At 53.2% G+C, this 13,526-nt stretch overlaps 4 protein-coding genes across 4 annotated transcripts; 3 read left to right on the top strand and 1 right to left on the bottom strand.

Moving 5' to 3' along the window:
- The first annotated feature begins 337 nt into the window (after positions 1-337).
- On the top strand, positions 338-1,615 carry BDP55DRAFT_687745 (SAM-dependent methyltransferase). Its single transcript, XM_060576595.1, has 2 exons — positions 338-686; positions 766-1,615. The coding sequence occupies exons 1-2, from the start codon at positions 446-448 to the stop codon at positions 1,401-1,403; spliced, it is 879 nt and encodes a 292-aa protein (XP_060421587.1). The 5' UTR covers positions 338-445; the 3' UTR covers positions 1,404-1,615.
- A 6,917-nt stretch (positions 1,616-8,532) lies between these two features.
- On the top strand, positions 8,533-8,787 carry BDP55DRAFT_506245 (uncharacterized protein; the record flags this gene model as incomplete). Its single annotated transcript, XM_060567663.1, has 2 exons — positions 8,533-8,640; positions 8,683-8,787. Coding segments are annotated over 2 exons (213 nt in total), but the record flags the coding sequence as incomplete, so codon positions are not given.
- A 420-nt stretch (positions 8,788-9,207) lies between these two features.
- On the bottom strand, positions 9,208-11,848 carry BDP55DRAFT_735380 (glycoside hydrolase superfamily; the record flags this gene model as incomplete). The annotated part of the gene is made up of 3 exons (XM_060580313.1): positions 9,208-11,607; positions 11,669-11,740; positions 11,792-11,848. The coding sequence occupies 3 exons, from the start codon at positions 11,846-11,848 to the stop codon at positions 9,208-9,210; spliced, it is 2,529 nt and encodes an 842-aa protein (XP_060421589.1).
- Positions 11,849-13,007: 1,159 nt separating this feature from the next.
- On the top strand, positions 13,008-13,490 carry BDP55DRAFT_639282 (uncharacterized protein; the record flags this gene model as incomplete). The annotated part of the gene is made up of 1 exon (XM_060573230.1): positions 13,008-13,490. One exon carries the CDS (start codon positions 13,008-13,010, stop codon positions 13,488-13,490), a length of 483 nt encoding a protein of 160 aa, XP_060421590.1.
- Between the last annotated feature and the right edge of the window lie 36 nt (positions 13,491-13,526).

The raw sequence follows: 13,526 nt of genomic DNA on the forward strand, positions 1-13,526 counted from the left end.
TTTGCCTGCCCTAGCGGGGCAGAAAATCTCGTGGTAGAGTTGAAGTGCCAGCGCGTGGCGTGTCATGTGAGCTTCATGCATCTGGACACTATGTTGCCGCGATTTGGGTTTGAGTTGGTGAGGAAGAGGGAGTGAGGAGGAGTTGAGACTGACTAACGAATTGGGGGCAGAAATATGCACAGATTTTGGACGGTATAATGGTCGTGGCTGGTGTGGGCAGCATGTTTTGTTCCTGAATCCTTGGAGGGGTAAACCTAACATAAACGCTAAAGGCCAGGTCTCACCCTACAGAGGTAGTACAAGAGCCCACTGCCCCCAGTGATAGCTTTTAGAAATAAGAATCCACCAGATATTTCATTACCTTAACCTCCTTGGCCGATCCCAACACACTAATCCTTGTTGTATCAATCACTCATCCGGACTCACTCGACTTACACTGAACACAATGTCCACTCAACTTGACGCCGCGACTATTGCTCGTGTTTCCTTGCACGACCCCAAGCACTTCAATGTCCAGCTCACCCAGACCGTTCACCGCCTGGCTCTCCTACAACACTGGGACATTCCAACTAGCTCCAAGATCTTGGAACTAGGGTGCGGACAGGGAGACTGCACCACCGCCCTCGCCACTGTTGTGGGCGAGCAAGGTACCGTGGTGGCCGTTGATCCGGCCTCGTTGGACTATGGTGAGTCCTTGCTGAAATCTGTCATTTCTGCAAGTAGGTAGCCTAGACAGGCAGGCCAACTGATGGATCGCTTCTGTAGGTGCACCGTACACTCTCAAGCAAGCACAGGATCACATCTCACAAGGTCCGCTTGGCAAACGTATTACCTGGGTCCAACAAAGCCCCCAGGACTATCTCTCGTCCCTCACTTTAACTAGAGATGCCAAGGGTTTCGACGCAACAGTTCTCGCCCACTGCCTCTGGTACTTTTCCTCCCCCTCCCTCATCCTGGAAACCTTCCGTGCAATTAGGCAGCATAGCAAACGTCTTCTGCTCTCTGAATGGTCCCTGGAAGCAACTCACACCTCCGCCCGGCCTCACGTCCTAGCCGCCCTCACTCAAGCCGCTCTAGAGTGCCGCAAAGGCGAAGAGAGCATCTCCAACGTCCGCACAGTGCTTGGCCCGAAGCGCCTCACCGAACTGGCTGTCGCGGCTGGGTGGCAACTAGAGAAGGAGACCCGCGTGCAAGGCGGCGAAGGGCTACAGGATGGACAGTGGGAGGTCTCTGCCTGTCTTGGATCTGGTTTCGCTCGCGAGGTGGAGGAGCGAGTCAAGGATGAGCGGGAGCGCGCCGTGGTCTTTGCGTTGCGCGATGCTTGCGAGGCGAGTTTGGACGGTGTACCGGGGGGGAAGAAGGGAGTTGCTGCCATGGATGTCTGGGTTGCGAGCTTCGTCTGAGCTCTTTACTCTCCCAGTCTTTCATCTGATCGCGTGAACCTTAGAATAGTACCCGAAAAGACCAGAGGAGTGTCCGTGTTGCATGTAGTTTAGGTTGTCCGAGTCAATCACCCGAAAGGTCGCGGCAAATGAAGGGAAGCTAAATACGTAGTACGCCTAGTGCTCTCTACAAGTAAAACACATGCTTTATGCGCTCCTATGCAAAATGCGAGACCGACCTACCACTAGAACACCGACTACACTAAGTTTGACGTCCACTTCTCTGTTACCTACGAGGTGCACGCATGGCTATCTTCGAGTTTTAGTAACTCTTTAGATTGAACATGTGGGTGCTGTAGTCTGTCGCCATAGCTATCATGTCTGACGGAAGTGATTATGTGGGGGTCTTCATTTCACGCCGTCCTCACCTCATTTTGCATATCGTGATGTTGAGCAGTGGCCATGCTGCATGCCGTGACAGCTTTTAGTTGATTCACCAATCGTCGTGCGTTGAACTCAGAGGTATTATGCCCCATGAATGCAGACGCGCGCCATGCTTCAAGTGAGTTTTGAGTACCCGTACAGGGCAAAAGGTCACTGGTCTTTACAACTTCGTGAGGCATACATTACTTGACTCGCGCCTAGCTTGAAAAACCGCCCGAAGTGAAGACGCAAGCCGGTCGGCCGGCCAATTCTCACATGCAGTTTGGGCTGATCTCAATACCAGGCAACTGGTGTTGACCCAACCCTACCCGTTCATGGACATGACGTTGCCGTCTCGTCTGAAAGACACAAGAGCCAAGGTTGTTAGCGACATCCTTGTGAGTCTCATTGTTCTAAAATTGACCTGGGATTTACGAATTAGAGAGAGCGAAGAAGCCCCCGGAAAGTACCCAGCCCCCGGGTGCTAGTCATTTGGTACGGGACGAAATAAAATTACGCCCAGCAAGGACCCTGCCAGTTCGGGTCACAAGATTCACTCAGCGGACAATTTCACGTTCTAACTCCCCGGACAAGAAGAAACCCCGGAGCGAGATGCGGGACGCTGACCCCCGCGGCCCCGCGTTGCTATCATGCCAAGATCAAAGCAGGCCAGGAGGCCCCCAAGTCACCACTGTGGAGGCTGTGGAGGACTGGAGACACTTACATCCAAGGCCGGAACCCCGTCTCGGCCGAGATTTGACTGGTGAGGCCGGGGAGCCCTTCCGAGATGTCCTTTCAGGGTCTCTCTTAGCCGCATCCACACGTGCTCTATCCGCATATGGCGCATCGTGCACTCCGTACTACCGAGAAGGAATGTAGTTGGTTGAAAGCCGGGACTCGTTCGGGTGCGCCCCACGCTCCGGCTTAAGGTTTCGCATCCGGGCCGACGTTTGCCACGGACCCCGCCGCCAGACAACGGTGCGACCGTGCGGCCGCCATGAATCAGGAGTCAATCAAATAGCCGAAATATCTAGTCATATTGACTACTATAGTAGACGGATAAGGGCAGGATCTACAGATGACTTCCGGGATGGATTGCTGAAAATGGTATTTGACGAAAAGAAGGTTTGATGCCAGCCTTTATCTCCAGCAGGGGCCCCCACTACCACACAAGCTGCTATACACGGATGAGGGGGGTGCGGTGGTCCTAAATCGAAAGTCAATCGACCAGTGGAGCCGATCTTTGCGGCTGTCAGTGCTTCTCTTCTTGCTAGGATCATGTATCTCCTGTTGCTGGGATTACTGGGCTTACAGCCCATTGCGGGTTAACGTCGATTTAAGCTTCCGCTCAAGCCTCATCGTTTGGCAGGCTTGGCCAGGGGACCACAGCGCTTGATAAACGCCACCGCAACGAGTGCGGCCGCCATGAATCAGGGACTCAGTCGGCCCGCAAAGCCGTTGTCCGCGGCTGTCGACGGATCTCAGCTTCGCTGGGATTGCAGTTGTGGGTAAGAGGCACTCTTCCGGGCAAGGCTTATCGCTCGGCTGACGCTCAGGCGCGAGCGCTCCGGCGGGGATAAGTCTGCCGTATGTGTTACACAGCGGTCCCCTGTCCATTATGGAACTGCGAACTGCAAGCCGCGCCGCACGGTCACTGATAACGTCTTCGTCATTGCTCTCTAGTCTGGTTGATGATTCAAGGAGTAGCTTGGTGTTTCGAGCATGAGCTAGGTGATATCAATTGTGATTAATCATAGTCCCGTCACAATAATAGCGAGATTTTCTTGATAGGACCACAAGGTTCTTCATGCTTGTAGGAGGACGGTTCCTCAAAGCTAAACATACACGTATACTTGGGCATTCCGCGCGCCGGAGACCCCATTGTTTGCGGTGGGGGCTTGCTGGGTGAGGGGCCGAAAGACCTCCTGCTCCGGGTTTGGGCCGTCACACCGAGTCTGTCGAAAGAAGATGGAAGACAACGCGCATCCTCATCGTGGACCGCCCCTTAGCATCAGTAGCTGCCCCCGCCACCACTGCTTCCTCCGCAACCACTGCTCCCTCCATGACTAGAGCTACTCCCGCCCCCATCATGACTATGACTTCTACTACTGCCACCTCTGCCATCACTGAAACTGCTACAGCCATCACTACCGCTACTGGAATAGCTGTCACTGCCGATTCCCCCACCGTCAAACCCTGTGTGGCTCCCTAGGTCGGTGGAGAATCCACTGCCACCCGAACTCAAGTCCCATCCTCCATAGGCCGAAGACGAGTCGAAACCCGACAGAGCCGTAACACCACATACACAGTTGCACGTCCCGCCCGAGTCAAACTCCATCACAGCACCCAGTCCGTCACATCCTTCCGGAGCAAGTTCTTCAGGAATCCAATCCCGTCTCTCCAGCCTGCGGTTCGTACACTGGAAATGACAGGAGCTCTCATCTGGTCGCCGGCTCGTGACGTTGTTGACTCCCACTTCTGCCTCGCTTCCTCAATGACTTCATGCACGTTCTCAGACCGGAAGTCACGCAATTGCGTGTAGGTTGCCAACTGCTCATCGTATATTAGGTCTGAGGCTGGGGCATGAGATCGCCGCTATCTGAAAACATGAAGCTGGGTAAGGCACCATGCGTCAAAAGGGAACGCTTCAAGGTGCTTTGCCAAAGAGTCATCCCCGCACGTCACTTAAGGACACGCAGCCTCCTCCTCTTGAGTGCGTGCTTCAGTACAGTCCCACGGGGAGAGACCTTGATGTCGAAATATAGGTTCAGGAAAACCTCCCCAATCGGTCCAGTACTCTGTTAGGCTGACGATAACGTCCGTGTCATTATGGTGGTCGAAGCGATGGAAGCGAAGAAAGAACTCCTCCGTGTGACCGTTTGCAGATGTGGCCCTCGAAGATGGAATCATTCTTTTGGGGAAGCCATCATGGCAGCCGATCCGACTGATCAAGCTCAGTGGATATAGTGCTTGCGGTGCTTCATGCTTCTTCTCTTCACATTCCCGAGGGTAAATCATGAAACTGCCGAAGGTATTGCGGTCGATCAAAGGGTAACAGAACTTCTGACATTAGTTAGTCAATGGGTTGCACTCTATGGCTAATGTTAGCTGCAGGACACACTCATCTCAGTAGACCAGTCATCTAGCAAGCGATGGGGCGAGGAACTTCCGTAGCTCTAGGCTTTTGTCGGCAAGCCTCTTAAAGATGATATGAATGTAGCATCCGACACGACCGTGGAGAAATTCATGGATCTCTTTGAGTATACTCTTTCTCGCACTGTACTTTTTCTTCGGGTTGTCGGCATACTTCAAGCTGGCCTTGGCTACCATTTTGATGATTTTTGACTCCACGACACGGTTATCCTCTTCCAACTCCCAGAATGGGCCACCGACGACCTGTTCCATGAAAGCTTTTACACGACGGTTCCGAGGTATTTGCTTATCCGTAAGGAATAGCTGTCTCTTGTTGGTGAGGGCAAAGCACCAGTTGACTGAATTCGTAGTTGTACCCACTGGATGGAGCTGGAGACGGTCTCGGACCGTGATCAACGCCCCCTTCTTCGACCTACGTAGTAGAACCAAGGATAGAACTTTTTCCATTGGCATCACGTATTGAGGTGTTAGAAAAGGGTACTAACTGGGGCACTCCTTTCCCGATAATCAGCGGCCCCATCATGAGGCTCGTGTGAACATTTCCTTGCGGGATATCTTGGTGAATCTTCAACGCTGCACCGGCAGTCATCGCAGCCTTCGTCAGAATGTCGCCAATACCCCTTTCCTTGGGGTCTTGCAACATCCCAAGGCGCTTCAGCTCACTGATCTTGGACTTCCAGTGTTGAGACTTGAGCATCACCAAGGGGCAGCCTACGTCGTGTCGGACGCGACCATTCCTTGGAAACGGGAACAAGGGCTCCATTCTGTCGGATGAGAGATCATCGCCATGACATTAGCATACCATCCTTGCTTGTTCATCAGACGTACAGGCGGACAGTATGCATCTCTTGTGAGTTTTGCGCAAGTCCTCTGGGTGATTTCCGTTGGACCCTCAATCACATTTCTCGCAGAAAACAGGTCGTTGGCCCTGATCAAGTGTCTTGTCACAAGGGCAGCTAGAGATGCATCAAAAATGGGTGCCCTGCATGACTTGCTTGCAGCTGGAGCATTCGAGAGACGCAAGAGTAACAGACACTTGCAGCAACCACTGCCGTTTTTGAAGATAAGTTAGCAATAAAAGACTACTATTTCAGCTGCTCCATGACTGGACTGAGATGGATGCTTATATTGTGGTGCTCTTGGCTGGAGCCACTGCCCTGATGTGTACTCAGGGTTCCGATATTCCACCACTTGTGCGCATCGGTCAGCTGACCATACTTCCTCGAGAGAGCGCGGGGCCTAGATGATTGGTAATATGCTTACTCTCGTCTATGCCAAGCATGCCTGATGCAGTGGATCATGGTCAGCATCGCATTGACATACTATAACGAGTTATGCCGGCAAAGAAGGGTGAACGTAAATCCCGCTCGAAGGAGTGCTTGCGCCATCTTTTCCCTCTTCGTCAACTCATCAGGATTGACCGTTTCCAGGTTGGCCAGAATGTCGGAGGTACTGAGTGAAAGAACCATAAGTAGCAGTTAGCAAGGATAAGAAAACGAGACCGTGACACAATGTGTACACCCACAGCGAGTCGACCGATTCCGAAGCTGTGGCTCTCTGAAGGAAGGCTTCGAAACGGAGCCAATCTTGAGGCTCCGAGCTAAATGCCGAAGCCTCGACAGTATCTCCCCACATGTTGAGATTCCGCAGGATTTCATCCAAGTCCCGGTCAATATCAAGTCAATATAATTTGCATAGCTTATTGACGAAAGCATTCAAGATGTATGGCATTCTCACCCATTTCACCTTTGCATTTGCCTTCGAGGGCATTCCAATTGATGAGGTCAGTCAGGTTGCCATTTGGGTGGAAGATACGACGGGGTCCGTCGAGTAGTTTGTTTTCTTGCTGAAGATTGAAGAGAGAATGTGAAAGACAGAAGGGCATGGGATGAACTTGGCAGGGTGAAGATGCGCGAGGAAGAGACGTTGAAAGAGGCCAAGTTGTCCCGGAAGAAGGTCGGGTACTTGTGTCGAGGTGTCTGCCTTGCTGATCGCCTCATGTACCTCCTTCGTAAGCCAAGCCAAGCATTTGCCAGAATCAGCAGTCTTGAGACGAACCGTCCTGAACGTCTCTTGGTGATACATGACGCGTAATGTGAGCCAGATCAAATGTCTGTCTCCTTCACCACATCTTTTCTCCCTAAGCAGAAAAAAAGATTCAACAAACCATCAACATTCACATCTCCCCTCGAACCGAAGCCTGCGTCGACTCCATCATTAGCTCGATCTGAGTAATCATCAACTACACACTCATTGACTACCTTGCCCAACGAAAAGATGTCCGTCACGCGCTGCTCTTTGGGAGCTCCTGCCTCTGGGGCGGAGTCTGCAGGCCCTAATTACCACATTGGCGGGTGTCTCGGCTGCAGTTGCTACAATGCTTAGCGATCTCGATGATTTCAGCGATGTCGCTGTTTTGGGTAATCTCTTATTCTGTTCACCTTCCATCCCAATGAACCCGGATCTATAACTATGGATCACTTTCATTCTGCTGACGAAGTTCCCTCGATTAAGGCTTGTAAGGAAATCCCTGGACAAGAAGGCGATGGAACAGCGCGCAACAAACTTATGCAACATGGTCGCGGAGCTTCAGAAGAAGCCGGTGTCAATGCCCTTATGGAAGTGGAAGACATTCGTCTAAGCCTAGACGCTGCTCCAAAAGTTCCAAGAATAGATCGATAATACTGACGATGATTGTTGTTTTCCTGGCATTGAACGCACTGCTCGCGCCGTGCAACTGGCTGCTCTTTGCTCGAGAGCCGTATACTGAAAGGAACCAACCCAAGTCGTTCCCGAGCTCCCGGACCATGCAATTAAGGACAGGCGTTGGATAGAGCACACCGCAGATGGCTCGGGGAAGACCGCCGCCCTGTTCGAGATCGTAACGATGAACCAGTCATCTCGGCGGATGATTGTTGTCGTTGCTGTACGTGGCAGCGCGGGTACTGTTGATTGGCTTGCTAGTTTGAATACCGAGCTAGCTGACTGCCCTGACTTGTTGGTAAGTCCATTGAATCATTGCCTCAGACGCTGTCCAGAGCTCTTGAATGCTGACTTCTTGTGTTGAGTACCTCTTTCAAGATTAATTCAATGCCTACAGAAACTCTCCAAGTCACACAATAAACCATTGCTAAAAGTATATCGCGGATTCGCTTAGTGGGCTAGGACTATTGCCCTAGGTCTTCTGGCTCAGATAAAGACAGTCCTGAACGAGGATCAAGTACAGGATCAATAGATAGAAACTGTCTTCACGTGTTATTCTGCAGGAGGGGCCGTAGCCTGTTTGCTATTTGGCCACTTTCTTACAGCTCAAGTTCTGGTTAAGGACCAGAACCAGATGACATTGACTACAGCTATCAGTAAGGAGTGCCAGGCTGACGAACAAACACCACACAGGCGTACCATTAGCCAAGCCCAAACTCTCCTGCATATAACTTCTTGGATGTCCTCCATCATTCGACGCCAATATCGACTCACTCCCTGCCAGTTCTTTCCGGGAGGGCATCATGCTAGCCTTCCTCAATGACGGTGACCCAATCCGTCCCCTCGCATGGGCTCGGCGTACACCACGTAGCTGGCCCGCATCTGGCACCACGTGGGAGGCAGTATCTGTCCACCTGCGAGCGATTTCCTGGACTTCGAGCCGCTGAAGCTGCATCTCAACAGTCTCGGCCAAAGGGTGGTACTTTACGACAAGCAATAGGACTTCACGGAGAATGACAAGGAGGACCAGGACCGGGACGAGAATACGAACGACGAAGAGGATGACGAGGAAGAAGAGAAGCTCATGGCTTGTCGCATCGATTGTGGTGACCTCGAGAAACAGGCTTGGGCGAATGTTCTGGCGCACCGCCTGAACCAATGCGTCGAGTGGACTACTCGCATTAGAGACGGATGCTCCAATGAGCGATGTGACTGGCAAGATGATTCAGGGGGCTGTTGCATTTTGAATTAGCCACCAAGGCCGCTGTAAGTATGGTAATAACCAGTAGAACTCAGGAAAATAAGGCGGCGGGCGACCTTGATCTTGCCTGCCATACCAACCTAGATTCGATGACCAGCCTGTACCACAATGACTGGTATAATCAACGGATAATATTGTCACACGAGCGTTCATCAGCTCTTCTCATCCAATTTCTTCAATCTCATCTGGGCATCTGTTTACTACATCCTATCCTCACATATTCATTGTCAACCGGTATTCGGTTCCACTCGCTAAATTTTTAGCTACCAAGTTTCCTCTACTTCACTACCGGTGGTAGATGATTCTTCCTAAAGCCAATGATACCGTCTTCAGAGTCTCGGCAGCAGACTCGCCGAGGTAAAAGCTGTACTTCCCGGCTTCAACAGCCCACTCTCCCACCGATTCATCGAAGGAGGCAAAGTCTTTTGCCGAGATCGACAACTTGACCGTGGCCTCTTCTCCAGGCTGCAGCCGAACCTTGTCAAACGCCACAAGCACCTTGGCCGGCGTATCTGCTGACGGCTCCGTTCTTCCAGCGTAGATCTGCACCACGGCCCCGCCGGCGACGGCACCTGTGTTGGAAACCTCCACAGAGGCCTCGAACTCGTTTCCAGCTGTGTTGCTTTTCGTCACTTGGAAGCCTGTATACTCGAAGTTTGTGTACGAGAGGCCGTATCCAAAGGGGAAGTTCAACACCTCCTTTGCCACGCGGTCGTAGTGTCTGTACCCAACAAACACGCCCTCAGCATACTCGACCCGGAGAACACCGTCGTCGCCCCTCTTGCCAGGGAAATTTCCATGTGCTGGAGCATCTTCAACACGAGCGGGGAAACTGACGGGCAGCTTGCCCTCGGGGTTCACGGCACCGGTGAGCACATCAGCAATGGCATTGCCGCACTCCTGGCCCGAGAACCACGATTGCGCCAGAGCAGATACCTTGCCCAGCCAAGGCATCGCCACAGCCACACCAGTAGAGTTGACTACGATCGTCTTGCCGCTGCTAGCCTTCGCGACGACATCAATGAGGCCGTCCTGGTCGTAGGGCAAGTGGAACGATTCCTGATCACGGCCCTCCGTCTCCCACTGCGGATCGTGCCCCGTGAACACGATAGCGAGGTCCGCCTCGGCAGCCACCCGCGCTGCTTCGCCTTGAAGGTCTGCGTCGCGATCAGATTCCAGCCCGAAACCCATGCGCACTCCCGTGCGGCCTTCGAGGATCTCGAGGCCGATCTTGGAGGGAGGTTTGCTGTGGATGCGGAGTCGGTAGGTCTTGCCCGCTGTGAAGGCGTGTTTTGTCTGAGGCTCATTGGCGGCTTGGAAGAGGGCGCCCATGGGGTCTGCGCAGTTACCTATTTGCTCAAAGACGACTTCATCGTCTACAAACACTTGGGTTGGGCCGATACCTGAGCACGCGATGTAGTGCGATCCCGTCTCGGAGGGGGCGAAGTCGCCGACGATATCGAGGGTCTTCCACATGGACTCTTGGGAGCCTAGCGGGGAGTAGGCTGAGTTGGGGTAGCTGTTTAGCACCGAGACAGGCTCGGCGTCTTCTTTGCCAAAGTCGTAGAATACGCGGCTGAAACCAGGCTGTCCGTCCAGGCCGACGATAGTGCCGACTTTGCCGTCTGGTGTGATGGGCGGAAGAAGACGCTCCTTATGGGCACCCTTTGCGTATGTGAATTCAACGTCAGAGCCAAGGGCCTCGTGGAGAGCATCCCAGGGCGGGAGCCTGTAGTGTGCGTTCACGCTCGCGCTGCCGCCGCCGTGGGCAAGGCCGTCTTTGGCATAACCGATGAGGGCAATCTTCTTGCCCTTGACCTTTTCTTTCGTGAGCGGGAGGATGTTGTTGTCATTCTTGAGGAGGACGATGCCCCGCGCGCCGGCATCCCTGATTAAGGCGCGGTGTTCGGGGCGATCAATAGCCTTTTCGACGGTGATGGTTGGGTCCTTGAAGCCGTTGAGTTGTTCCGTCCACTCGAGAATCGTGCGAACGCGCTCATCGATATCAGCTTCTGTGACCTCGCCATTCTTTACGGCCTCGAGCACGGCGGCGGGCTTGCGTATCCTTGGGGGACCGGGCATCTCAATGTCCATCCCGGCCTTGATGCCCTCCGTCACGGAGTTCGTTCCACCCCAGTCGCTCATAACCAGCCCTTTCCATCCCCACTCCCCTCTCAGTACCTCTTTTAGCAACCACTCATTTGAGTCGCAGTGCTTCCCGTTGATGAGATTATACGCGGACATAATCGCCCAAGGCTTAGCCTCCTTGACCGCAATCTCAAACGGCTTGAGGTAAATCTCCCTCAACGCCCGCTCACTAATCGTCTCATCGACCGTCGTCCTCGCCGTCTCCTGCTCGTTGGCGACAAAGTGCTTAATCGTCGCGCTCACGCCCAGGCTCTGACACCCCTGAATCATTTCCGAGGCGAGCTTGCCCGCCAAAAAGGGGTCCTCGCTGTAGCTCTCAAAGTTGCGCCCTCCCAACGGGTGGCGGTGAATGCAGACGGTCGGAGCGAGGAGGCATCGGGCCCCCTTTGCTTTGGATTCTTGGGCTAGGGCGGCGCCGACGGAGCGGGCGATGCGTCGGTCAAAGGTTGCTGCTATGCTGCAGGCGGCGGGGAAGCATGCTGCTTTTGTGCTGCCGTCTATTGCGGCGCCGCGAGTGCCGTTGGGGCCATCTGTTGTCTGTGAAAGAATGTCAACACGGGGCCTTGTTGTCATCGATACATGTTTGTGGTGATTTTACTTTGATTGCTGGGACACCTTTATCGGGGACATCCCCAGTTTCTACAAAGTTGCGGCCAGCGAGGAGGCGGATCTATGAGTGAGGGGTCAGCGATATTCAGTAAAGAGGACCTAGAAATCATACCTTTTCCTCGAGAGTTAATGTCTTGAGAATGGCTTCAATATCTGTCTTGTCTGCCATTTTGAGTACAATTGTCTTCTTCAGCCAACGAATCTCGTCCCAGCTTTCTCATTAACATCATCTCGTCACGGCTTCTGGGTTCATTTATTGCCCCGCGGTGATGCCCCGCGGACAACTCCAAAGTGGGGCATAACGGAGGTCGGAACTCGGAACGGCAGGGAAACACGGATGGGGTCTCCAGAATCCCTCCGCATTCTGGGAGCTGCCTTCGTGACGAAACTGCGGACAGCAATGACGACTTGCGGTAAAGCGGACTAAGAAGCTGCTAGAGATGCCCTCACCAATGGAAGCGTTTCGAAAGGCTCGATTGGGACGAGCAGCTTCTGCCCGGCTTCAATCCGGTTCGGAAGACGGCCGGGGGACTGGGCCGGAACAACTCTTCGATGAGGTCTGGTCGATGAGCTCTTTCGCTCGGGCCGTCCTCTGGATATTCGTGTTTATCCGAAGCCGAGAGACATTGTCAAGATGCTCAAGTTTCCAACATTGGGTACTCCGTAGGTTGCTAGAGTCTAATGAACGAGGAAATCGGCCCACTGTACTCCGTATTTACCGAGAATCTCCTAAAATGGACCGTCACAGTGAGAGGCCAAGAGAGACATGCTGACTCATTAGACTGAGCGACTTAACAGTCCCACACTGTCTCGAGTTTATGTTCAGCCACAGAGCTGGGCGGGGTTCGTTGGAATGAGCCACCAAATCTTCATCTTGTCAGTGGCGCCCAAGCTGACGTGAGACGGAAGAGGATCGTTGCAGCATCTTAAGACTTGATCGATTGACGACTCTTCACACCCAGTGCAACCGCGAATGAAAAGCTTGCGGGTTCCTGAAATCTGAAAGGTCTTCCGGATAGATCACTTGCTCTTGAGCTGCAGCAAGTCCCCAAATGCAGCGTTTCGCTGGCAGGTCACCCCCAACGAGCCCGTTACGCGGTGCCACATGTACCGGCGCCTCTCAAGCCCATGTCAGGTACAGGTCCACACAGCTGAGGCGGTCAGCGGGAAGTCTAACCAGTGAGCCGGGACAAACGGCATGGTGTGACACCGCCTCAGAAGAGAAGAGCCCATAGAATCAGTGATGGCGGTTTCGAAATGTCTCTTTTGGTGCTCATAAGAGCCGAAAGCGAACGATGGAAGCAATACGAAGATTAGCAAGTCAGACAATGTCGCTGAACTATGCGGAGTTTGACGGGATTCTGGAGCTAAGTACCTATCTAGTGGCGGACCTGTCGCGTGGAAAGTTCAGACGGCTGAGCCGCTCGGGGCTGAAGTTGGCCCGCCTCACACACAGCTCACCTGCGAAAGTCACCGAGGGGCAAAGTTCAGGTTCTTTGCTTCTCTCTGTCTACTCACCTCTTCTAGATGCTCTCTCAGTCTTGAGGCAGCTTGAGTCCGGCAAGATGGCATCGCCAAAACTAGGCATGCTGCAGAAGCTGCAGAAGCAGGGGAACCTGAAAGAGACTATGAAAGATAATAAAAGAACTCACAACAAAGCCCAATATCCACCATGTCTTTGTCTTGTGCCTGAGCCGTCGCCCACGTCCTCCGCTCCGCCAGTTCCAAATTTCCCCCAACTGCAATTGGTGCACGTCATCAACCGCGACACGTTCCACAAAGATAGAATCCGCCCTTTTTGCCCGCGCTAAGATCCCCCCTCTTAGAGTCTATGTGTTTCTCCCTCT

This window comes from Colletotrichum godetiae (genome assembly GCF_030913485.1).
Source record: "Colletotrichum godetiae strain CBS 193.32 chromosome Unknown BDP55scaffold_117, whole genome shotgun sequence".
NCBI lineage: Eukaryota > Fungi > Ascomycota > Sordariomycetes > Glomerellales > Glomerellaceae > Colletotrichum > Colletotrichum godetiae.